At 49.9% G+C, this 26,409-nt stretch overlaps 1 protein-coding gene across 3 annotated transcripts; it reads right to left on the bottom strand.

Moving 5' to 3' along the window:
• Positions 1-696: 696 nt before the first annotated feature.
• Positions 697-26,057, bottom strand: LOC119710150 (activity dependent neuroprotector homeobox). Of its 3 annotated transcripts, XM_038158828.1 has the most exons (8): positions 25,755-26,057; positions 21,337-21,456; positions 14,160-14,310; positions 12,881-12,926; positions 11,463-11,769; positions 7,742-7,854; positions 6,605-6,697; positions 697-4,767 (listed from the first exon to the last, which is right to left on the bottom strand). In XM_038158828.1, exons 4-8 carry the CDS (start codon positions 12,917-12,919, stop codon positions 1,639-1,641), a joined length of 3,681 nt encoding a protein of 1,226 aa, XP_038014756.1. In that variant the 5' UTR covers positions 12,920-12,926; positions 14,160-14,310; positions 21,337-21,456; positions 25,755-26,057; the 3' UTR covers positions 697-1,638. The 3 variants fall into 3 exon arrangements, with proteins under 3 accessions (XP_038014756.1, XP_038014758.1, XP_038014757.1); XM_038158830.1 differs by lacking the exon at positions 12,881-12,926; XM_038158829.1 differs by lacking the exon at positions 21,337-21,456.
• Positions 26,058-26,409: the final 352 nt, after the last annotated feature.

Below are 26,409 nucleotides of genomic sequence, written 5' to 3'. Positions count from 1 at the left end.
AGAGTTGCTAATATCAAGATTACCTTACCAGGTGCTGAGACAAACGTGATGCACATTGAGGAAAGGACACCAAACTGTTTGTGTCATTGCTGAACAGAGGGAGGCTGCTGCACTTCCCCACTGCATTGAGGTTGTTTCTCACCACAGCAGAGTCCCCTCAGGGAATCCCCTCCTCAGGTCCCTGCCCAGGGGCCACACTGCAGGCCTGGCCCGGCCAAACCGAGCCCAGCTTTGAGCAAACTCGGCTCCAGTTTCTCTGGTGTTCAATTCCCTTTACCCCCCAGGCTGGCCCAGGCTCGTGCTCCTCCCCGGGCAGGTCAGTGTTCCAAAGCACTGCCCCGCCGGCCCCCAGGCCCAGGGCTCTGACACTCGAGGATTTTCCAGGTGAAATCAGATCTCCATTCATCGAGGAATCCACAGACCTCCTTTGCCCAGGATGCAGAACAAGCAAACCAGTACAATGCTATTTATACTTGTGTTCTACAGCACTGAACAGGAACAACACATTTCAGCCCAAGTCACGCTGCAGATTCTCAATAACCTGGAAGGAGATAAGTATTCAGTAAGTACTAAACACAGAGGCCCCGGCAGGGCTGGGGAGCACTTGGAAAAACAGAGGCAGAAAAAGAGGAATGAATATAGCGAGGTGGGATTTACCAACTAGGAGTGGAGCACTTGCATGTAATAAAGCAAATATTTACATTAAGCACAATACAGCAATTTATTTAGATGCTTAAATGAAGAATACAAAGGGAAATAAAGATCACAAAATTATACATACTACAACAGTGTGTCATATAGTAGATGGTATAAATGAATACAACACCTTGTTGGTGTTAACTAAAGATAAAACTAAATATCCAAACCCAGCACTTTGTCTCAGTGTGCTGCTTCAACACAATACACTTTTATACAGATCTAAAAGGTGTCAAAATTAGTAGCCGCAAACTTGTTTCTTGCATGTGATTTTTCTTTTTTAGCTTAAAAGATTTCAGAAAATGGCTCTGAAATATGTTTGTCATCAGTTGTCATGTCAAGGATATTCAGAACAAGAAAATTCTATAATACAACAGAGCCCAGATATATTTTTATGTTGCTGGCCTCTGGCTGGAGATTGTACAAGGTTATGTGCAAAAACTAAGTCTGTCAAAATTCATACTAGAGCAGTCTCAAGCTTTGCTAGGGAAACTAGATACAGCATTTATTACACAGCAGGGCAACACTAAAAAAGAGAAACAGATCTATGATGGGTACACAAGAACAGTTCCATAAGCTTCACTTGAATAGGTCTAAAAGACTGTACAAATATACATTTCAACTATTCAGAATGATACATGGAAACTCCATTTCCCCAGAGTCTGCTATACAGGGCACCGGGTCGCTGGCACGGCGCTACCGGAGAGGGGCCTCTTGGAAAGACACAACTCAACACGGACAAGGTGAAAGGAGGGTTGAAAACGCAGATAAAATAATCCTCTGCTTTTCTCTGTGTGCATTCTGGAGCCACCAGCGTATCCATTTTCACATTACGTTACTGTGCTCATCCCAGCAGGAGCTCCCAGCCCCTGGGCCGGCAGATCTGTACAGGAGCCCGGGCAGCAGGAGCAGCTGGCAGGGGAGCGGGGCGCGGCAGAGCCCTCACGCCTGCTGGCTGCTGAGCTCCACGCCGGGCAGGCTGCCGTGCATGGGCTCGGCCCCCACGGCCCCGAAGCCCTCGCCGTCCTCGCTGTCCATTGTGCTGCTCTGCCACTCCATCTGCTCGCTGGCCAGGCTCTCCTCCAGCTCGGAGGCGTTTTTCCATTGCGACTGGTCCTTGGACCAAAAGCCTTCTACTTTTCCATAGGAACGATTCTTCCACTTCGACTGCTCTTCATCACTTTCAGATCCACCCCCCTTGGCCTCCACAGCGGGTTTACTGCTGCCGGCATCTTCGCTTTGGGAAGATTCATCTGTCCACACTTCTGGTTTTACCTCCAACGCGTTATCTTCAAAATCCGAAACCTGCTGGGAGCCGGGCCCGCTTTCGGTCGGGGAAGCTCCATCCTTCCATTCCACTGCCTCATCCTGGTCATCCTGATCACCCTCGCTATCTGAAACGTCACCCCCCAGTTTCGTTGGCTCTTCAGCAGCAATCATCTCTTCGTATTTAGAGCTTTCCTCTTGTTTTTGCTCAGCCTTCTCTGGAGACTGTAGTGTGTTTTCCTCCACGATTTCCTTGGCTAAGCTGTCCTGGGGGTTCTGCACTGCGCTGTCTGTCGAGGCTTTCCCACCCACGTCGGAGGCGTGCTGGCCAAAGGGACTGCGGCTCTCGCTGTATTCCTCCTCTAGGTTTCCGTAGCTGTCCGAGGAACTGTCATTGTCTTTTTCTAAGTTGATTTTTTTATCAACAGTCTTACTGACATTGACCCTGGAATTCTTCTCGTCGTGGTTTTCAAACAGCCACTCAGCATCGAAATCCATCTCATGTTTGACTTTGTTCAGCTCTTTCATGTTGAAGCCCAGCAGCACCCCGGGTTTGTATTTTTCACAATCCCTAACGCATTTCTTCCTTTTGTTGCTGAAGTGAGACGCGATGTCGGATTTCCAGAGCCACAAACTGGCCGCCAGCTTTTCGATCTCTCTCCGAGTGGGGTAGGGCTGCTTATTGAAATATTTCGTAAGAAACGTTTTCCTGGCTTCGTATGAATCATCTTCGTGACCCTTGGGGTCCAGTGCTAGAACTACGGGTTCTTCGGGCTTCTCCTCAAAGGCAGAGGGGGAGTCATCGTCGTCCATCTTCCTCTTCTTCATCAGGGGGAACTCCATGTGTTCGTAGGCGCGTTTCACCGGCGCGGCCGCCGGGGACTGGCCCAGCCGGGACGACGTCCCTTTGTCCTGCCCGTTCTGGGTCTTGCCCACGCCCCTGCAGTGCACCAGGTGCAGCGTTATGGTGGAGGCCGTCATGTTGCTCGTGTACACACCCAGGCAGTGGATGCACTTGTAGGTCAGCTTCTTCTCCACGGGGTGAACCGTCTGAATCACCTGGTGCCTCTCCCGGAGGTGATGCGCCAGCGCGTCAGAGATGGGGCCTTTTAGGATTGAAAAGCACAGAGGACACAGAGTTTTCCCCACGTCTTTTTTGTAGGGCACTGCTGCTTGCGGAGAGCTTTTGACGGGTACGTCAGATTTCTCCTGGATTTTGGGCTGCGGTTTTGGCGGGACCGGGGGGGTGTTCTGAGCGTGGTAAGCTACGGATTCGGCAGGAGCATCCCGCAGGTTGTAGGTGGTGACGAGGAGGTGTATGTTCGTGTGGCTGCCCTGCTGCAACGTCAGATCAAAGGTCAGGGTGGAGTCGGTTTTGGGTCCCATCTCCTCGTCCACGTGCACCATGCGCATGTGGGCGGCCATCTTCTCCACGTCGTTGAAGGTGGAGCGGCAGTAGGGGCAGGACAGCCCGTGGATCAGCATGTGATTGAGCAGCGTGTCCGTGGGCAGGTAGCGGTTACAGTAGAGACATTTGCTCGTGAAGTTGTGGATTTTCATGATGTAGTTGGCCACCGCAGGCACCTTCTCGGCCTTGTGCTCCTTCTCGAAGTGGACACTGTACACGTTTTCTGGGAACAGCTCATTGCAGATTGTACAGATTTTCCACTTCTGCGTGGACGAGGTGTTGACGGCGGAAGGACCCGTAGCGGCCATGGGGGATTTGGAGCCAGACTGACCCAGAGCTCTGGAAGCTGCCTGGGACTGCGACAGCGACGTCTGTTTGAGCTGCGCCGACGACAGCGAGGAGGAGTTGGCAGACTGCAGCGAGTACCTGGCTGAGGCCTGGGACCTCTGCTCCCCTCCCAGAGTGTAAGGCCTTCCGTTGCCACTCGCTGAAAACTGTTTCATGCTTTGTGATTGTTGGGAAAGAGAAACAGGTGCATTGCCACTGAGGCTGAGCCTCCCCCCCGGCTGACCCACGTAACTGGGGGGTACCGATTTAACCCCGTAACTGTTCTGCTGTAGGTGAACATTTGACATCATATTGACTCCTGCGGAATTTAACGTGGGCTTTGGTATAGTGAGTCTGTTCATCATCTGCTGTGACGAGAGCGAGCGGACGCTGCCGGCAGAGAGGGCACCCATCCTCTGAGGGAGTCCCATAGGCTTTTTATCCTGGGGTTTGGGAGCTATTAGCATCAAAGGTTTGGATCTCGGAACCACCACGTTGGTGTGACCTATCATTGCCGTGACCTGGTATCCGATCCGTTCGTGGTCTTCGATCACGTGCTGGACTAAAGCTTCGTAGGATTTCGGCATGAAAAGGCATCGTTTGCAGTGGATACCCCCCTCCTCTCGGGCACTGGAGCTCAAGGGAACTGCACCATTGAGGGACTTTTCGCCTCCCTTGGCTACGTAAGGAGCAGCAACGTGCTGAAAATGTTCCCTGTAAATGTGCTTTCGAACGATTTCGTAGAGCGGGTCACGGTAAGTGCACTTCTTACAGTAATAAACAGCTTGTTCCACACTGTCAGCCTGCTTGGGTTTAAGGCTCTCGTGTTTGTTTTTATCTTTGAAAGTGCTGATGCCTCCACTCGGTGTATTGGCATTGGGAGCATGGAATATTTTAATGTGCGTTTCCAAAGTCTTTTTGTCCGCGTTGAAGGTACAGTAGGGGCAGTTGAGCAGGATCCTGTTCTCAAAGTCTTCGCTGTGAACATTCCGGAAGTGGCTTTTGTAGGCTGAAAAGAACTTCGAGGAGAAGGGACATGCACTGCAGCAAAAGGGCTTTGTCCGATAGTCCTTGAACAGAGAACAGAGCACAGACTAAATATTCAACTGCGCTTCTCATCGAAACACCACCCATGGTATTCTCTACACAACCTTTCTAAACAACCCCCACGAGCCCCCTGCAACTGCCCCAAACCTTCAACTCGCTTCTCTCCCAGTTCTGGCCTGCAGATCAGCCCCTAAAAAGCTGATCACATGAACATACACATGATGTGGAGAGTGCCAAGGGGTCCCTCAGGGGTTTATCCATGACCTTGGCAGGTGAGGCTGAGTCAGAAGTGTCTTTCCCTCCTGGTCACAAAAAGCCTCCCCCTGCAGCTGAGCTGCAAGGAAAGGCCCCTGTGAGCTCCTTTCTGGGGGAAAGCCAAGCAGGACAGTTGGAGGAAATGAGACTGTATCCAGATGAGATACTGCCCACCTGAATCTGCCAAACTTGACAGATGTAACGTGGATCTGTAACTTCAGCTATTTCCCTGTCTCTATCCATTTCACACTTTAACAGCAAAGATGGAATTCCAAACTTTTTTTTTTTGGTGAACAGAAGGATGCAAGCTTACCAAGACACAGGCTATACAAGCCCTTAAAGCCACCAAGCCTCTTCCTTGTGATCAAAGCACAAATCTGATTTTTAAATCAATCTCAAATGAGGAACAAAAAGGAATTTGGGAATTCCACCCCTTGTACTCTGCCTGCAGCTTTTGTCCCATTTAACACGGTGCCAATGCAGCTCTTGTCAACTGCTGTAGCACAGTCTGGAGTGCCACTGGCCTTAGGGACAGCCACCAGCAGCCTGGCACTTCAGGTGGGCTAACACAGGGAGTTCAGAGTCACAGAGATTCCCCCTGAGTGTCAGAACAAGTCCTGTGCACCGAGCTACACACAGGTCACAGGTGAGGGAGCTGGAGAGCTGCACTCTCCCTCTGTGGAAGGAAGCTGGAAAATCTGCTCTGGCCACCTGCTGAAGCCTCACACACCTGGTGGCGACTGGCCCCAACAAACCAGCCAACCAAGAGCTGTCTCCTCTCATATTACAATTTTTATTCTGGGTTGCCTAGAAAAAGGGACATCAGAGCATTTTATGCAAGACAGTACTAAATGGTAATTTTCAGATTCACAGCAGGAATCCATGAAAGGATGGGTCCCAGTTTCCTCTGGGAGCAGTAGCTGAGCTCTGAGTGCTCACACAGAGAGGTCTCTGACCTGTCACCACTGGGGTGACTGTCCTGCAGCCCCAGCAGAGGCTGCTGCAGCCCACACCACTTGCTTGAACCAACAGCATTATTTCCTCCCTCCAGTGCTGGCTCAACTCAGAATCATCACAACAGCAGGACTTCCAGTGTCACTGAGCTGCTGTGCAGAACTAGAAATGCCCAAAGCAGATGTGGGACACAGCCTGTGGGACCCAGAGCTGCACTGACAGTGACCCTGCACTAAGCAGCAGAGTCCAGGGAAACAGCTTTGGAAGGGATGGAAACCAGGAATAAAACATTTAAGGAAAAGCAAAAGACTCATTGCCAATTGTATGAAGCTGTTGGTCCTTCAGCCAGAGGGCTGGTGGAATTGTGCTAGGCTTGGGAACAGTGGGAATGGGCTCCTAAGGTGCAGCTGCTGGACCTGAGCAAGGACCCATCAGCTCTGCAGCACTGGCCACCCAGGATCCTGAGCCACACACACCAGGAACAACTTAACAAAAGCAAGGAAAAAAGCACATAGCTTTTTGCTGCCCCTTGAGCTGCCAACACCTGAAAATCAGTGAGGAAAACTGCAGGAAAAGCTCTTGGCATGTCTGGGAAATGCCCTTCAGCACGACCCGTCCCCAGCCTCAGTGCCCACTGAAACTCTTACCAACCTGGTTTTTTGTAAGCGATGGGTCCCACAGTCCCACATCCTCCCATGTAGTGTTTTTCAAATAAAAGTCATTAGGTTCAAACTGCTTAAAATCCTGGAGAAAGGAAGATGGGAAGAGAGGACAGAGTCAGAAGCAAGGCCCAAAGGCTCCCTTAAGCAGCCCCTGAGCATCCCTGCACCCTCCCAGGTGCTGCTGGCCAAGGCAGAGACCATCCCTCAGGGCAGGGGGGAGTTTGGAGGGCACCTCCTGGGAGCAGGAGAGCTCTGAATATTCTCCATATCACAAAACACCTGCAGAACATCTTCACCACTCATCCTCCTGACCAGCCCAACACCGTAGTTACAAACTCATCTCATTCCAAAAACAATCCTGGAGAAAAGTGTTCCCAAACTGATGTGTGGGTTTGGGTGTTTTTTTTTTGGCTGCTTTTTTGGGGGCGGTGGTGTGGCATTTATTTTGTTTGATTGGTTTTGTTTGGCTTTTAAATAATTTCACACAGGAAGCTTTTAAAGCTGGACGTGTGTGATGTCCAAGACTCTTAATTCTTATTAAAAAATTATCTTATGAAGCATTTCTTTGGCATTTCACCTTTGGCATGAAATCAGCAGCACAAAAGGACTCAAAAATAACACTTCCACTGAAATGAAGAGTGCAAGTGACATTGTTCAGAATTCTCCCCTTAAACATGGGACTTGCTCCACAAATTCTGCAAGCACGAAGGACTGGCATATTTTTTCTTGCAAATCTCATTTAAATGCTCTTTAAAGAGACCCTGAAAGACCAGGCAAAGCCTCAGTGATGGAGTTTGTCCAGAAGAGCAGCACAAACACTCTTCCCTGGCAGGAAGTGACCCAGCACAGAGGTGATTCTGTAACTTCAGGACCTGCTGCAGCACAAACACTTCCTGAAAACCTTGGACCCATTTCTGCCCCAACATCTCACACCCAGCTTGGCTCCTCCAGCATTCCTGAATTTCAGTAGCCACTAATGTTTCTAGAAATGTTTACAGGTACATTACATCCCAAGTTCTAATTAACGCCTGCTTTGTTTGGATCTTATCATGGCATACACAAATACCTCCCTGTCCCCATAACTCTGCAGCATTTTAGCTCTAACCCCTGGAGCTGCCATACTTACTTCTATATGTTCTTTACAGTATTCCAAACCAATGTCACTAAGTATTTTTTTCACAGTTTTCCGGGCCTTTCTTAAACTGCCAAGGTTGTTGACAGGAAGTTGGAACATAGTTTCTATTGGAAAAGAAGAGTAAGAGAAAAGGTTGAAGTCAAACGTGTTTTGTCGGATAATGCTGCACTTTTCATGATCAGTAATTATGTGCCTCATTCCCCCACAGAACTGCTACCAGAGCTGTACCACTCCCCAGCACACTGTTACACTCTCTGGCTTGCTCCTTGCTGAGGCTGCACAGGGCACTGCAGATGGAACAGCTACTGCAGGAGCAACGGGTGCCTCTGGAAACAACTTTCATTTCTTTAGAGTGTCTGTTTTCACCAAGCCCTACACTGAAGTGCTTCAGAACTCAATTCTCTCCTGTGCAATGTATCCTAACTGATCTGAAAACTGGCAAGCTGAGCTTGAAGGTTTGTAAGAGATTTCAGAGTCTCTTCAGTGATAAAGATGCTTCTTGTATTCTGCTGTAGGTAGGGTAAGGAATCAATGCTGTTTCCTCCCTCCACTGTACTCAGAGCTTTAGCTGGCTGAAGCTGTTCAGCAAACACTGTCCTAGGAAGAGGGGTCCTGAAAGCTTGGTCAGATCCCTCCAGAGAGGGAAACCACTGGGAAAAGTACAAGAGATGGCCTAAACCTCTCCATGTCCCTGGGAACTGTCAGCCTCCCTCCCATCAGAGCCCACAGTTCCACTGGGCCTGGCTGGGGCTGCCCAGATGAAAAGGAATCCAACTCATGAACTGCTCTTTTCCTGTGCTCTATCCATCCTCAGCTGTACTGTAAAAACAATGTCTAATACAACCTAGAGCAAGCCAGGTCCCTTTTAAAGATGTGAAGAGCGATTTCAGTGCTTCAGAAACACCTCCAGCCACTGCACGATCCATTTCTCAGAAAAAATCAGTGAAGCAGCTCAGTCAAGTATGGTCAGGATTTGAATTCATATTTTCAAGTGAATTTCAAATCCAAGGAGATCATCAGAAACGTTATTCCTGGTGATCAATACGAACTGCAGGAAGAGCAGTGCATGAACACAGTGCACGTTACAGCTCCTGGCAACCCGGGCTGCCTTCTTCGAATCCCAAGTCCCCACCTGAAGAGTGCCCTGTGCTTGCAAAGAAAAGCATTTCTGGTCTCATGACACAGCCAGAGTCAGTGCAGAGCTTGTCTTTAGGGCTGATCACTTGTACACCTGGGTCAGCCACAAGTCTCAAAATACTGCTTGGTACCTAACAGCTAATTTCAAAATGCCACTGAACTTCTTCAGCAAAGGCATCAAATGCTTTCTCTTAATGCTGTGTCTAAAACAGCTGGACAGGCCACAGGTACCATGATATACTCAAAGGAAAGAAACTCAAAGGAAGCAAATTATTTACAACTGCCTGGAAACAACACCTCTGGTGTAACTGCAGCATCTTCTCGCCTCTGCCCTTTGCCTGCCACAGTCAAATTTAATGACATAAAATTCCCTGGATATTCCTACCACCACCCACCACAGCAGAGGGCAGAGTTAGATCTTCACACCTGAAACCCGAACTTTCAAATGTCAGCTTTTAACTTTTGACTTCAGCTTTGCAAGTTCTGCTGGACAGCTGAATGCAACTCACCTAATTGTAACAAAACCCCTCATCCTCAGGCACACACAGTAATTTTATTTAGGAAATGTCTGACTATTTAATCTTAGTGAGTGTAGAGCCAGATACAGTCTGATATTATTACAGGCTGTGACTACAACAAAAGCTTTTAGCATCTCCATCCATTTCTATTTACAGCAAGTAACTCCAGCTGTAATGTAAACACCACCCTGCTGGCACCTCCTTGGATGGGGACATAAAAGCAGTTGGGATTAAGCAGCCTCTCAAAGCATCATCTAGGCATTAATGCTGCCCTGGAAATGAGGCATCCTTTATCTGACCAAAAGCTGATGTTTAAGGGAAGACACCTGGAGCATCTCTGACCACATCAATCTACACTGAAGTGCTGGGTGGAATGAATAAATGACTGCTTAAAACCAACCCCAACAACGCCCCGACCAGAAATATCCAGGTAGGATCCTCAGGTGCCTCAGAAGCATATCCCAAAGCTCTCCTCATGTCCAGTGTGGGTGTACACAAACTGTCTGGCTGCACCAGCCACAAGGGCATGGCAAAGGAAGCACAGTGACTGTGAGCAGTATCTGGAACCTTCCTTTGCTCCGTCTGTGCAGTTCTCAGCATAAAGGTCTTGTTCACAGCCAGGTACTGACTCCTACAACAATTCAGTAGTCAAATGGAAGCAGAAAAGACAAGCTATGAAAGAGCAGAAGATAACTAAATTAGAAGCACCACACTCTAAGCTCTCACTTCACACTGGCAACAGTGAATGTTTTCTTCACTACATTCCTGTGCCAAGGCACAGAGCCCTCCCTCTGATCTCAGCCCCAGCACTGCCCTCTGACCCCACAGAAGGTGTGCCCTCCGAGACAGAGGGAGGAACAGCAAAGCCTCACAGCAGTCCAAACATCCGAGGGGATACAGGACAGAGAGCCTGCACCTGTCCCTACGCTGCAGAAGCAGTTTCTCTTTTAGTGCAACTGAATTCTTAATTCTCCAGTGGGTCTTTTGTACTTAGGGCCTGGTCAGGACCCCCCCAGTGCCCCAGGTAAGAGGTGCTGGGCTGTTCTCCTGCTCTGACTCAGGGAATGGGGGATCCTCCCACGTGCACCTCCACAGCACCCCCAGGGAACACGGCTGCTGTGACTCTGGGAAAGGTGCACCAGCTTCACACCAGCACAGCCTTCTTCTCTCCGCTGCAATCTTCAGCCAATACTCCAGATGTGCCCCACTGTGCTCCTGTCATGCCTGGACATTATTCGGGGTGCTCCCTGTGCCTGGCTGATGCCTCAGCTTTGCTACAGAACAACCAAGCACAATGGATTTCCACTGTCACAGGCTGCAGAGTAAAACAATGGTTTTCAGCCAGAAATAAAGTCCTAAAGAAATCATCTGGAGGAAGATGCTGCTGTGGAAGGGAACCATGACAGCACCATTCTAGTTTTCTAGCAAATCTACTCCAGGTTTAATTGTATTTATGCTTAACTGGAAATGCAACCATGTCCCGCCCACAGCTTCTCTGGGATACCTCTGTCAGGGGCTCACAGGGAAGAATTTCTTCTTAATTTTTTCTTTTTATCTCTTGAAATGAATGTTTCTTAAAAGCGTTACATGAAATTTACACTTCCTTTCAACTTTCATGAAATAAGTGCCCTCAGAATAAAAAACTGTGGATGCGATTGCAACCCTCTTGTCCATGATTAAAAAGAATGAAATACAGCATCAGTTTTACCTTCTCTTACGAGCACACGAGGTTCACCCTTCCCTTCCTAATGTTCTCATTTATTCCTATTACGAAAACTGAGAAAACCTGAGGAACTTTTTGGTGATCTGACAACCAGAATTACCAACTACCCTGTTGAACAAAGTATTAGGTGTGAACAAGTGTGCAAAACAGACATTTGTATAAGCAAGGTGCAAACCCAGCCTGTTCCGTCCCATCGTGGCTCAGCTCAATCTTGTCTTACTAAAATAATCAGCAGTGTAAGAGCTGTAGTTCATTAAAGCAGATTTTTAATCAATTTTCAACTAAAAGATACTCTCGTCCTTTCTTTGCTGGTTCTTGGCCTCTCGGTCCTTACCTCGCTCATTTTCCCTCTTCTCCTCTTCCCTGTGCCAATTCATAGCGTCCACATTCTTTCGTCGTTCTCTCTCATCCTGTCTCCACCGCTTCTTGATATCTTTGTCCTTAACTTGCTCATTTTCTCTCCTCTTCTCATCATCCCTGTGCCATTTTATTGTTTCTGTATTTTTCTGCGGCTCCACGCTTCTTTTGAGATAGTCTTGTCGCCTCCTCCTCTTTTTTAACATATCCCTTTCCCTGGCACGAGCCTGCTTTTCTTTCTGGGAAAGAAAAGCTTTACGGGGCATCATGAGCTGCTGCTGTACCTGCAATAACATCGTATCCATGGGATAATGCACTCTGCACACACTCACCCAGGCACAACAGCTCACTCGGAGCCCCACGCTTCACACGCACGCTCAGGCAATGCCCTGCTCCTGCTCCTCCTCTTCCCTCCTGGGCCTGGGCTCGCTCCGAGCTGGGTCAGGCCAGGCCGGGCCAGCTCCAGGAGCCACCTCAGCAGCACCCGCACAGCAGTGGCAGTGGCATTTGTGTCCCCTCCCCGCAGCTCCTCCTCCCCCAGAGCCTCGGGCAGCCCCTGGCTTTGCTGCCCCTGCTGAGGAGCAGGCTGTGGGTGGACAGAGGCGTGCGGGGAACCTGGGGACCCTCAAACCAGTCCCCTCTCTTCCTGGAGAGATACACTTCATCCAACTTGAAGGTGCTCATCTTTCTTTCCAGACCTCCATCTCCTCCCAATCTGGGTGAAAATGGCTCTCTTGGCTGGGAGGAGGGAAGGGAGGTTAGGAGACAAGCCACAATCTGAAAAATTGTGTAAGCTTTGTTTCCTGGGGAAACCTGGCCAAAACATTTAACTGCAGTTAATGAAATAAGTCCTGACTCATCTACCCAGACTTCCTCCAAGTGTGTTATGTCTTGCTATCCACAGGAACAAAGGGAAAAAAATGAGACTATTTCCTTGGAGTTTCTGCCTCAGCATTCCTGAGGGGTGGGGCTTCTTGGGGTTGGTGTTTTGAGGCTTGGGGCTCTTTGCTTCTAAAGAGGTGTCAACAGAGACTACATTTTAACTACATAAAATTGTTTTTACTTTTGGTCATTTCTCTGTAGTCACCCAACACATTCACATTTTCAAATGTAAAAGTGTTAGTAGCTGCAATTTTGAAATTGTGGAAGAATTTATACCATTATTGATAACCTTTAAATATTTTTCTGTTCACACTGAGCAATGTTGCAGAAAAGGAAAACTGCAGTTGTAGGCCAGGTTTGAGTTGTTTGGTTGGGTTTTTGTTAAGTTTTGAAGAAAGATTTGCAGAGGTCTAATCAAAATGAAAACTGCAGAAAGGACAAAATTACTAAATTACAATACTTAAGCAAAGCCTAAAACAAAATAAAACAAATGTACTTTTAAAATTTAGCTACCTTATGGAAAGCACTTGTTCCCAGCATGCAATACTCCATCTTTTTCCTACAGAAAAAGCAATGTTTCAAACCCTTATTCTAAAAGCTGTTCCCTTCTCCTACAATACCCCACCCCACACACTTTAACCCTCTGCTCTGGTCTATCGCTTTGTTAGGTCTGTGTCATGATCCCATGGCTTTCATTCCAATAACTCAACCCCAAATTTCTTAATATCCATAATAATGCTAAGAGGGAAGGGCTGCAGCAGAGTCAAACACCATAATCAAAAAAATTCATGCAGTGTGGTAACACATTAGTACATAAAATTCAGATTATGCTAAAAATTACTTCATTAAAGGGTAGCTCTCCACCAGACAGCCTGGATTTGGGTATCAAATATTTCTCAGTAACAGTTGGCATTAAAATCAAAAAGCAACGGGAACCCAGGATCAGCATCCTCAGTGCAACCCAGACCCTGCAAGTCTGTACCACAGTTTCAGCTCTCTGTGGGCGGGGTGCCAGGGCATTACTGCTGTTTACTAGAGCAAACTTAACTCATTAACTTTGTAAATGTACATTATCATTACAATTTTATCAGTAACCTGGTTCAATTTCAATAACAATAACATGAAACACATCATGCACATGATTTTCCCTCCCCCACCCAAGGCAAGTAGCAACATTTCAATCTGATATTTTCTTTCATTTGTTTCTGTTTGGTTTGCTGTTGGGGGCTTTTCTCCCTTTGGTTTTATCTTTTCACAGGATTCTCCCCTCCCTTTATACAGCTCACTTTGACCAGTTAATAGACAAATGATAGAAAATACCTTAATAGAGCACTTCAGCTGAATTTCCAAAATTAAACATTTCACTTGAGATTCAAATAAGTAATGTCATATTCCAAGGAATAACTTAAAGGGACATCCAACTTAAACTGCAGATCTTTGAACTTCCCTATCCCATGTCAGAGTGTTTCCCCCAGTTGGTTTAGCATTCCAGAATCATCTCTCTTGCAATCCAAACCAGCTTTCACTTTCACCTCTGCTGGTTTTCAACTGACAGAGGAGGGAGAATTTTAAACCAGGAAACCAATTAATCTGCAGTGAAGCTGCCAGAGTGATTGAACCCAAAGCCCCCCAGCCTCTCAATTTTCTAGAGTCCAAGTTGGTGTTCCTTTAAGTTCAAAACGTCCAAACCTCAGAAGTGAACAGTCAAAACTATCCCTTTTTTGCCCAAACTTTGGCAGATGAAAATCTTTACTCCTCCCCATCTCTGCAGTGCTTCTGACGAGGCATTTACCTCCAAAATGAATGGTGCTTGGGCGTCTCACACTCATTGGACAGGCTTCAAGCACAAGCCTCCAAAGCCAATACTCCTTGCAGAACGCCCCTCAGGGCTCTTACACCCCCTGGGGCAGCCCAAAGCCCGGGCACGGAGGAAGGCTCATATCCTGCAGGACAAAACAGAGAGCAGAGACAAGCGATAAGAGGCGCGATAAGGGCAGTGTCACTCTGACAGTGTCACACTGCCTGTGCCGGGGCTGCAGGGCAGCTGTGCTGCAGCAGGTCTGAGCAGCTTCGTGCTCCACAGCCGATTCTGCTGGGGGACTCTGCAGAGCTCACGTTTCAGCTCAGGTGCCCAGGTCAGAAACCCAGCAGAGGCTGGGAACGCTCCTCCTCACACTCCACCCCCCTGCAGGGCCTGGCTCACCCCCATGAGCACCTCACCCGAGCCATGGGCGCCACAGCGGCACCTGGGCACCTCAGGGACACTGCCACCATCCCTGCACACTGCCGGAGAGGCTCCCCTGCAAACACGGCCCACCTTACATGACAATGGGACATCGAGCAGGGGACTGGCCTTCAGCCACAGCCCTGGGGACACACATTCCTCTGGTAAGCACTCAGATTAAAAGTGGCAGAGGATGGGGAGTTTGGGGAAATGGCATGCAAATGACCACACTTTGTTGGAAGACTGATCCCTCTTCAACTGACACCAGCCACGTCAGTCTTGAATATACTGGAAACACAACAGGTAACGTTAGAGTTTACAAAAATCTAAAGTTTATAAAAGCAAAACTTGTTGAGTCATTAATAATTACTGTGCCAGGGAATAAGGCAATATAAATTGTTAGATTTTAATCTCTTGATTACTCAGTCAGAGCAGCCTGAAGTACAGAGTGCTTTTCTTTGGCAAGTACACTTCCAAGACAAGACACTACAACATTTTAAGAAATTAAAAAAGACAACATTCTCAAAATACTTCACATGGCAGCAAACCTGAATACTGGACTGTTGCACGTGCTTTATTTAAGGAGAGTGTCACCCATACCCTCAGCCAGGCAAAGATGGGTTATTTTGTGACCAGAAGGCAGACTTCGTGTCCCTGTGTCGAGCAAGTCCAAATGAGCTCCCTCCCAGGGAGTCCTCCCTGCAGCAAACACACTTCTGGGTGAGGATCCATCAGCCTCGAGAGCAGATCAGTGGCAATTACTGCATCAGCCTGAGGATGCTGAGCTCAGGGAAGTACTTCATCCCATGCTGGGTCTCCCAAACACTGAGCAGCGTTTCCCTGTGCTGTGCTGCTGATAAGGATCCCCAAGCATCTGGCATGCTGCTTATGTTATGCCATCGAAATGTCTTTGATTTTAGCCAGTATTTTGCCAGTATTTCAAGCTGAAGAAGTTACTGGTTTATACCTAAGAGCCCAAGACACAATCATACACCAGAGCTGGCAGCAGCTCTGCTCCTGGGCAAGATGAAACAAGACTTGGTTTCTTGATACTGTGTTTTATTTCCCTACTCCAGCTGCTTTTGAAACAAGGTAACTTTTAACAATTTGCCCAGCAAACTGCCTTTCACAGCCTGCTCTAGAAGCCAGCCATGAAACAGATTTGCAGAGAAGGCTGGTAGTGCAACACTGAGTGAAAGCTCTTCAAATACGGGAAAATATGCAAGAAAATGAACCTGTGGTTCCCACAGCAACAGAAAAGCTGCCTCTGTGTGTGCAGGTTAAATGATGCTCTGTGGTGTGATGGTGTAGAATATTCTATATTCACACGAGGACAGTGATGGCCTGTCCCTGAGACCTGACAATTCCAGGACAGCTGAGCAAGGAACAGTGACAGACAGGAAGCACAAGGGTTATCTCAGGGAAGAGTGAGCAAGTGGAATAGAAGTATCAGAAAAAAAAAAAAAGTACCAGAAAAAAAGGTATCAGAAAAAAGGAATAGAAGTATCAGAGAGAAGAGAGAATTTGGGAGAACAGAAACTACTGAGAGGCCTCCTGAAAGTAAGAGCTGCAATTAACTCTCTCTGCTCCCTGTACAGAGAGTGATTGAAGAGCCTCTTCCTGGCTGACATTGAGCATTTTCACTTTCTTCCCTGGGACTCTTCCCTTTCCTCCTTATTTAAGCATTTCTGGCCTAGTTTTGCGAGGGCTGTGCACCCACTCTCCTGTGAGGGTAATGAGATTTGCAGTTCAGCAGCACAGCTGAAATGCCAGACAAGCGAGGGCTCCTTTGCAATCCTCGGTAATCCCGGAGGGAGCCTGTTTTGTAACAGTGACACTTCCAGCTGAGAGCGCTCCTCAGCCTGGCCCCGGGGCCACCTGCAGCAGGAACTGCTGCCCAGGAGCAGGGTGGGCTCCAGCTGCCCACAGCTCAGCTCCAGCAGGGATTTGGGGTGCAGAGCCCTGCTCTGAGCCAGCCCCAGCCCTCCTGCTCGGGTCTGTACCCAAAACAGGACTGGGGGCACGGAGGGGGAATCAACGCAAACCCTAAGGACACCCTCTGGAAACGCCAGCTTTAAAGGTGAAGTTATGGAAGGGATGGAAATCCCCAGCTGCAAGCTGCCACCTGGACAGAGCACTGTGAGAGCAGAGCCACGCTGTGCACAGGACACGCTGCAGCTCTCCCTCACAGGCAGACTGTTAACAGCCCCTTCCTCAAACAGCCAAGGATTTAACAATATTAGAAACCACTTCAGTTGCTTTAGATCAGCAACTTCCAAAACCAGTTTCAAGTTGTGTGTCTGAACAAAAGGTCCATTTCACACCACTTCTCAGGGCATCCTGCACAAACACGGCCTCAGGAGAGAAGTCCACCTAAAATGTGGTACTAAAGAAAACTCCACCTTATCCTTGGGAGGAAATTCTGAGACTAAAAACGTTTAACATCCTGTTTCAGTGGTTACAGGCAATTTTCAGCAAGGGTTTATGAAACCCCGGTCTATACCTTTTTGTCTGGGCTTGCTGCCTAGCCTCAGCCTGGCTCTTGCATTAAGAACTCCCAACTTCCCATCCAAGGAAGAACTATGGAAGGCAGATGTAGGGAAAGGAATCAGCAAGGCTGATACGCCTCACTCTCCATTCATTCTTTATTTAAAGGCTAAAAACCACCTTTTGCAGTCCTGCAGACAGGGATCTCCTAAGTCATTCACACACTTCTCATTCTTGCTCAATTTCTGGAATTTTCCACTGGAGCCCGAAGCTCCATCTGGTGGGTGTGGACACTCACTGCAAAACTGAGCGGGAATTAACTGTTTCCTCATCAACTTCGGTTCAGCAGGAGGAGCCCTGGGCACTGTGGCATCTCTATGCCCCAGTCTGAAATACAAAATGGTCACATTTTGATTGCTCTGGGAACCACAACTCCCTATTTCTGTTCTGCTGAATAATCTGCTTCCCTAGGCTCTGCTGGGGACTGCGGGTGGATGTTCTGATGTTGATGATGTAGGCTGAGGTATGTTAAAGAATGCTGCTAGCTGTAGTTGAATGTTTTCTGAGGGATCTTTTCAACACACAAGATAAAGGCCACATCAACATCAATTCTGGCAACCTCGTTGCACTCTGAAATCGTGTTCATTCTCTCGGGCACAAGGAATCCCAAATTAGAGAAGTCATAGCTCCAGAACCAGGCTTGCACACCTCCTGCCATCTTAGAGAATATCTTCTGTGACTGTTCAAGACCTCCACAGATAAATGTTTATATGCACACAACACGGGCAGTTCAATCAATATTCAATACACATCCTCAGCGTGAGAGCCAGGCTTGTTCAGGGCTGTTTCTAAAAGATTTTGGTGTGAAATGCAATAAAGCCTGCACATCTTGCAGAAATTTGAAATCCAGACTGGAGATCATTGAAGCACAAAGGGTATTATTTGCTTACACCATGATATCCACACCTCAGTGATCAGGAAAAACGGCTGCATGAATATGCTCTACAATTCCAAAATAATCCTCATCTAGACTGTAGCTAAGCATGAACAATCCCAGAATAAAAATAATTTTGGAAATAGAAGCATGATTAATGAATGAGCAGTTTCCATTTAAATTAAATCAAGAATCATCTTAAAATTTTCAATCCAAAGCTCACAAAAACATCTGTGTAATTACACAAAGCAGCACAGCAGTTGCTGTAAAAGGTGCAAGAACAAAGCAAATAATCAATATACACCTAATTTATGATTGGATTACACTGACTGGGAAACTGCAGCCAGATTAGACTGCAAGTGAAAATGGTCCCCTGCCCTCTGTGCCGTGTTTCCTGACATCAGCACTGCCTCAACAGCCAGAGCAGAGCCCTGGTGCAGCACAGGAGTGGTTTGGGGCACAGCAGCTCCTTCCCTCACCCAAACAGTGGTGCTGGGCCCCGGCCAGGCCCCGGGGCAGCAGGAAGCAGCTCCAGCCCTGCCCTGGCAGCTCCCACACACACACACACAGACACAGGCATAGATACACACACAGACACAGATACACACACTGACACACAGGCACACACAGAGAGACAGATACACACACTGACACACAGGCACACACACAGACAGATACACACACTGACACACAGGCACACACAGAGACACAGATACACACACTGACACACAGGCACACACACAGAGAGACAGATACACACACTGACACACAGGCACACACAGAGACACAGATACACACACTGACACACAGGCACACACAGAGACACAGATACACACACTGACACACAGGCACACACAGAGACACAGATACACACACAGACAGATACACACACTGACACACAGGCACACACACAGACAGATACACACACTGACACACAGGCACACACAGAGACACAGATACACACACAGACAGATACACACACTGACACACAGGCACACACAGAGAGACAGATACACACACAGAGAGATACACACACTGACACACACAGACACAGATACACACACTGACACACAGGCACACACAGAGACACACAGAGACACACACAGAGACACAGAGACACACACAGAGACACACAGAGACACAGACACACACTGACACACAGGCACACACAGAGAGACAGATACACACACTGACACACAGGCACACACAGAGACACAGATACACACACTGACACACAGGCACACACAGAGAGACAGATACACACACTGACACACAGGCACACACAGAGACACAGATACACACACTGACAGATACACACACTGACACACACAGAGACACAGATACACACACTGACACACAGGCACACACAGAGACACAGATACACACACTGACACACAGAGAGACAGATACACACACTGACACACAGGCACACACAGAGAGACAGATACACACACACAGACACAGGCATAGATACACACACAGACACAGATACACACACTGACACACAGGCACACACAGAGACACAGATACACACACTGACACACAGGCACACACAGAGACACAGATACACACACTGACACACAGGCACACACAGAGAGACAGATACACACACTGACACACAGGCACACACAGAGACACAGATACACACACTGACAGATACACACACTGACACACACAGAGACACAGATACACACACTGACACACAGGCACACACAGAGACACAGATACACACACTGACACACAGAGAGACAGATACACACACTGACACACAGGCACACACAGAGAGACAGATACACACACACAGACACAGGCATAGATACACACACAGACACAGATACACACACTGACACACAGGCACACACAGAGACACAGATACACACACTGACACACAGGCACACACAGAGACACAGATACACACACTGACACACAGGCACACACAGAGACACAGATACACACACTGACACACAGGCACACACAGAGACACAGATACACACACTGACACACAGGCACACACAGAGAGACAGATACACACACAGAGAGATACACACACTGACACACACAGACACAGATACACACACTGACACACAGGCACACACAGAGACACAGATACACACACTGACACACAGGCACACACAGAGACACAGATACACACACTGACACACAGGCACACACAGAGAGACAGATACACACACTGACAGATACACACACTGACACACACAGACACAGATACACACACTGACACACAGGCACACACAGAGACACAGATACACACACTGACAGATACACACACTGACACACACAGACACAGATACACACACTGACACACAGGCACACACAGAGACACAGATACACACACTGACAGATACACACACTGACACACACAGAGACACAGATACACACACTGACACACAGGCACACACAGAGAGACAGATACACACACTGACACACAGGCACACACAGAGACACAGATACACACACTGACACACAGGCACACACAGAGACACAGATACACACACAGAGAGATACACACACTGACACACACAGACACAGATACACACACTGACACACAGGCACACACAGAGACACAGATACACACACTGACACACTGACACACACAGAGACACAGATACACACACAGACAGGTACACACACTGACACACACAGAGACACAGATACACACACAGACAGATACACACACTGACACACACAGAGACACAGATACACACACAGACAGATACACACTGACACACACAGAGACACAGATACACACACAGAGAGACACAGAGACACAGATACACACACAGAGAGACACAGAGACACAGATACACACACAGAGAGACACAGAGACACAGATACACACACTGACACACACAGAGAGAGACACACACAGGCACACACAGATACACACTGACAGACACTGACACACACAGAGACACACACACACTGACACACACACTCGGGCACAGATACACACACAGAAACACATGGGCACTCAGGTATTCACAGCCAGAGCGCAGAGCAGCCCTGCTGCACCCTCAGCAGCCACAGGCACACAAAAGAGCCCAGGAATACTTCCCCAGCTCATCCAAAGCCCCGCCAAGCCACGCTGTCTCAGACAGCAGATCCAGCAGATACTGGAGGGATCTCGCCAACTGGCTGCATCCGAGTTTTCCGAGGGTAAAAATAGGCACTGAAGGAGGCTGGTGCCGCTTGTTTTCCCCTGCCTTACACTCCACACACGCGAGGCACAAACGCTGCCATTGCAGCGCGGGGAAAGGCTGTAAACAAGAGCTTCAGACCAGTCTTACACTGCACATTTCTTACCTCTCCCTTCCTGCCTAAGCACAGCTCCCAAGGGCTCCAGTCCCTGCCTACATTCCAGCGCCAGTCCACCTCAGCTACTGCTGTCTTCCATCTGCCTCAGGAGCCTTCGATAGCAAAGGGCTTCACAGCAACAGCAGCAGCAATGGGGAAACAAAACAAAAAAGAACATCACAAACTTGAGTTTGACTATTTAGGTGAAAAAAGCATTTGAAGACCACTATCTTGCCCACTTAGACTTGCAGAGCCATTTTGTCCCCTGACTGATGCTGCTGTGAGGCTGCATCACCAACAGCTTCCTTGGCCCAGCTGCAGCATGAGCACAAGCTGTGAGATCCAGAGTCCCACCAGAAATCAAGGCACACACAGGGAGAAGAGGGTGAAAGAAAGCACTGGCTGAGAGCTGGGGCAGGGAAGAAACAGCCAAAAGTGAAGGCAGGCCTGAGAGCAGGCCCTTTCCTCCACCTGCAGCACTGGAGGAGCGGGAGTGCTCCCTCAGGGAACAGCTGCTCACACACTTGCTTTATTTTTGTTTCTTGTAAAGTGTTTTAGATACAACTTGAGAAGTAGATATTAAATGAAAGATTCTTGCCAAGTGATCTGCATACATCTGCAGGTGTGATGTGCCCACAAGGTGAACTACACAGGCCTTGGACTCAACAGCCACTGTCAGTTTTCATCTAAATAATCTTTAATGCCACCTTAAAAAAAAAAACAAACTGAATAGTAAGGATATAAATGGCGGTAACTGCAAGTGACTCACTGCAGAAAAAATGGTATTTACTCCATTCTTACTCCAAACCATCAACCCTCATTCACATTCAAGAGCACTACAGAGAAATCAGAGACACTAAATACAAGCTCCTGTTTGCCTTCTGACACCAGAGCTGCAGAACAATGCAGTTCTTGCCTGGAGGCACATGGCCCTCAGGTAGGGAAACAGGAGTTACACCTCTCGAAAAGCCTTTATCGAAATCTGGAACACCCACCTGATTTTCAAACCAGGCTTCAGTTCCTCCCAAAGCTGAAAAGGAACAGGCCAGTTTGGCCATCCTGCCCAGGAGAGCAAGGGCATTCTTCCCAAATTGTCAGGTGAGGCAAAGTAAACCTCCCACATACAATTAAGGTGTAGGACTTCTTTTTAATAAAACTAAATTAACACCAACAAGGGTTCTTTTTTTCCAGTGCAGAGACTCAGAGCAGCACCTTTCATTGTCATCTCCATCTCTTACACTATCAAGAAACACCACTAGCAGCAGATTTATTTATATGAGCAGAACTATCTCTGCATTAAAAAACAATTATGTTTGTAGGAACCATACCCTATATATATATATATATATATATAAAAAAATCTGGGCACAGAGCAGCTCTTGACTCAATATAACAAAAAAATCTCGTGTGCTGCCTGTTTAGGCACAGGCCAGCAGAGTCAGCTGTTGCATTTTTAAACAAGCACGGTGCATGCATCTTAAAGAAAATAATCCCACTAAAAGTAGCATTATTAATATACAAACCCAGCTGCACTAATGGCTTTTAAAAATGTGTCAATCTTGCCCATGCAGGTAGAGCAGCTCCAATGGCACCTGTGAAACAACACACGGAGCAGCTGCAGCCCCAGAGCTGCTCCCTGCCTCTCCTGGCACCTCTCCTACAGTCTGCAAACGGGTCCTCCTCAGATCTGATACTGCTTTGTTCATTCCCAACAGAATTCTGTCTCCCTTAAACATCTCAAGTAGTGGAGCAAAGACGACTTTCCCTTTCTGAAAATGAAACCTCCCAAAAACCATCCCAACACATCTCCTGTGAAGCTGCTAAATGTTACTTGCACTACCTCAAAACAAACACGTTAACCCAGGAGCACCATCTTCGCTTCCACAAAATCACTTGTTTCAATTTCTTTCTTTGCATCAATCAAATCAGCTGCCATCTTAATAACAAGCTATAAAATATACATTTGGACCATATCACTTACAACTACTGATAAGATCCCGATGCGTTTCCGTATTCCAGGAATTCTGCTGTAAACTTCAATGTTTACTTTCAGTATTTATGTCATTGCAGAGTGGCAAAGCTGAGCTGGGGGTAATCAGCCATTATTCACCCTGCAGTGTGTGAGCAGCACAACCCACCTGCCCCAGAACACGTGTCCTGCCTTTCCCTGCAGCACAGGGACACCAACAAATCAGAGTTCACACTTAACCCACACGCCGTGGCAGTCACAGGGACACTGTCAGTGTCAGGGAGCACTCCTGACCACTGGCAGCTTCTGCCCTGCACACCAGAAATCCATCCCGCTCCTCCTCTCAGCCCGAGGAGCACACACACCTTGCTGGGTGCTGTGCTGGTGCAGCCAATGCTCAACGCTGCAGGGCATGAACTTTCCAAAACAGTCAGGAAGTTCCTCTTCAGTCTCGAGCTCCTGCAAAGACTTTTCATTGCCAACTGTGCCACGAGGCCTGTCTCACCTGCAGGCAAAGGAGCCACCTTTCACCCTCCCCTGCACAGCCAACAGCAGCTGCCTCCCTCGGCCCAGCACAAGTGAACTGCAGGCTCTGCCTTCAGTCCCCCCTGAAGCTGAAAGAGCGGTACCTAAAGAGACGCCTTCTACAAACTGCCTGACGGACCAGCGCTTCAATGCAAAACAAAAAAACTTTTAGTAATGGGGCACTAAAACGGTATCAGTTTTCAATGATCTCACAGATGTCCCCTGGGAGCATCTCATGTCTACTGGACACCAAAAAGTCACTCTTGAATGCTAGCTAAGAAATAATGCTAAGCTGAGCAAAAGGCAGCTAGCCACCAAACACAGTGCACAACCATCCAGCTTAGTATCAGTTCTGGGGAACAAGTTACTTGTTGTGTGTCAAAAAGAACACCTCTAGTCAGAGTGAAGTTGGAAGCATTTGCTGTAATAATCTTCAGAAAAGGTAACCATTATGTTACAACCCATCAGCATCTGGCGTAATTCTCTTAGCAGGGTGTTTCTCTTCTGTTGTCTCTTTTAGGATTTCAGCACATATCATGGTAGGTGTCCATCTACTGATATCAAATTACTGCCCAACATCTGCAACTGCACATCTGCAAAGGAACCAAGCTTTGCTTCGGCTTGTTATTAAAAGCAGAAAAAAAAGGCTTTTCTGTTTCTCAAGCAGACCGATCCATCTTTCTCACCTAGAAGGATGACAGCTTGCGATTATGAGTTCTCAGAGTCCTGAAGTGAAAGTTTTCCAAGGAGGAGACCCTGCAGGAGGGAGCACTGCTGAGGCACACAAGGCCGAGCTGCACAGCAGCCAGCTAAGGTCGGTCCATGCTACCCTGACAGGCGGGAATCCTCTGCCTCCGTTACCTCACACCTCCAAACAGAAATAGAAAACAGCAGCCAAAATAAACAGAAACCCACCTAGGGGAAAGAAACCCCACAACTTAAGAAAAAGGGGGATTTCTCCACAAGGAACGCAAACCTCTTTGACACCTACCAAACTGCCTAAAGGCACCCAACAACCACCAACACCTGGGAGCGCCCAGTGCCTGCGGTGGCGGACAAAGCCCCTCGAGGCTCGCCCCGCAGCGGGGGCTCCGTGCCCGGAGCCGGGGCCGGGCGGTGCCACGAGCCCGGCCCGAGCCGCCGGTGCCCCGGCGCGTCCCCCGCCCCCCGCCGCAGCGGGGCCCGGCGCGCAGGGCGCCCCCTGCCGGCTGCCGCCGCGCAGCGCCCCGGCCGGGCTGCGGCGCGTTTCGGGGGGGCCGCGGTGTCACGCCCGCGGCCGCTGCCCGGGGGCACCGGGGGTGCGCCCACGCCCCGGCACCGCGCGCGCACCCGCCGCTCGTTTGGGAACCCCCGCCCGGGCCGCGGCCGCCGGGGGAAGGCACGGGGCGTCAGTCCGGTGCGGCTGCGAGGCTCCGGGTTCGGTGTCCCCCGCCTTTGTCTCGGTGTCGGTAACCGCAGCCCGGGGCTGGGATGGGTGAGATAACGGCGCTCCATGCCGCAGCCGCGGCTCGGGATGGCAGCGGCGGATCCCGCCTTTTCCCGCGCGCAGGGACCCCTCGGCTGCTCCCATTCATCGCATCCCCGGCGCCGCTCCTGCAGCAACTCCGCCGGCGGGGCCCGGTGCAGCTGCGCGCCGGGATGCCGGACGCGGCCGGCGGCAAGCGGTCCCGCTCCCTCGGGCTGCCGGGACACGTCCGTGCGGGGAAGGGAGGCGGCCGGGGCCGGCGGCGGGGAGGGAGCAGCGCCGCGGTGCCCGCAGCCGCCGGGGCTCCTCAACATGTGTGCGGGCGGGGAGGGGCCGCTGCCAGCTCCGCACGCCCGGTGCGGCGGGCAGGGCGGCGGGCACGGCGCGGGATGCCCGGGGGAGGGAGGGAGGGGGCGGTCGGGCGCTGTCCCCGCCCGGGTCGCACCGCGGACCCGCGCTCGCACCTACCTGACCGGGCTCTCCTCGCAGCGAGGGCGGGCTGGGGCGGGGGGAGGGGGGCCGCCGGACCCTCCCCGGCGCCGCCCGGTCCCGGGGCGGGCGGGCGGAGCGGAGCCGCCGGCGGCGCGGGAGAGACAAAGGGGGAAATGACGGGGGGGGTGCAGTGTGCGGGGCGGGCGGTGCGGAGCGGCCCCGGGGGCGGGGGCGGCGGTCACTGGGCCGGGTGCCCGGGGCGGGGGCGCGGGCGGGGGCAGCGCCCGGGCCCCTCAGACAATACAGCCGGGTCCCGCTGCCCAGCGCCTGCCCGGGCCAAGATGGCGGCCGAGAAAGAGCGGAAGTGACGCCAGACCCTCATTAGCATACGGGACTCATTGTCCGGCGGGAGGGGAGGGGGCCGCGCCCCGGGGGGGCGGGGGAGCCCCGGGGGTCCCCGCGGGACCGGCCCCGCCGCGCCCGCGGCACCGGGCAGTGACGCGACCCCGCCGCGGGGGGGCCCCCGCGGGGCGCACCGGGGCGGCCGCGGCCATGGCGGCGGCGGCGGCGCGGCGGCGGCGGCGGGATCTACCCCGGCCCCGCTAGGAGGCGCCGCGCCCTGCGGCTGGGTCCGGCGCGGGGATCCCTCCGCCGCGCCCCCGGCCGGGACTACATCCCGTCCTGAGGGGCC

Source organism: Motacilla alba, chromosome 20 (assembly GCF_015832195.1).
Source record: "Motacilla alba alba isolate MOTALB_02 chromosome 20, Motacilla_alba_V1.0_pri, whole genome shotgun sequence".
Taxonomy (NCBI): Eukaryota; Metazoa; Chordata; class Aves; order Passeriformes; family Motacillidae; genus Motacilla; species Motacilla alba.
Note: the sequence above shows the minus strand (reverse complement) of the source record. Positions and strands in the feature narration are given on the sequence as shown.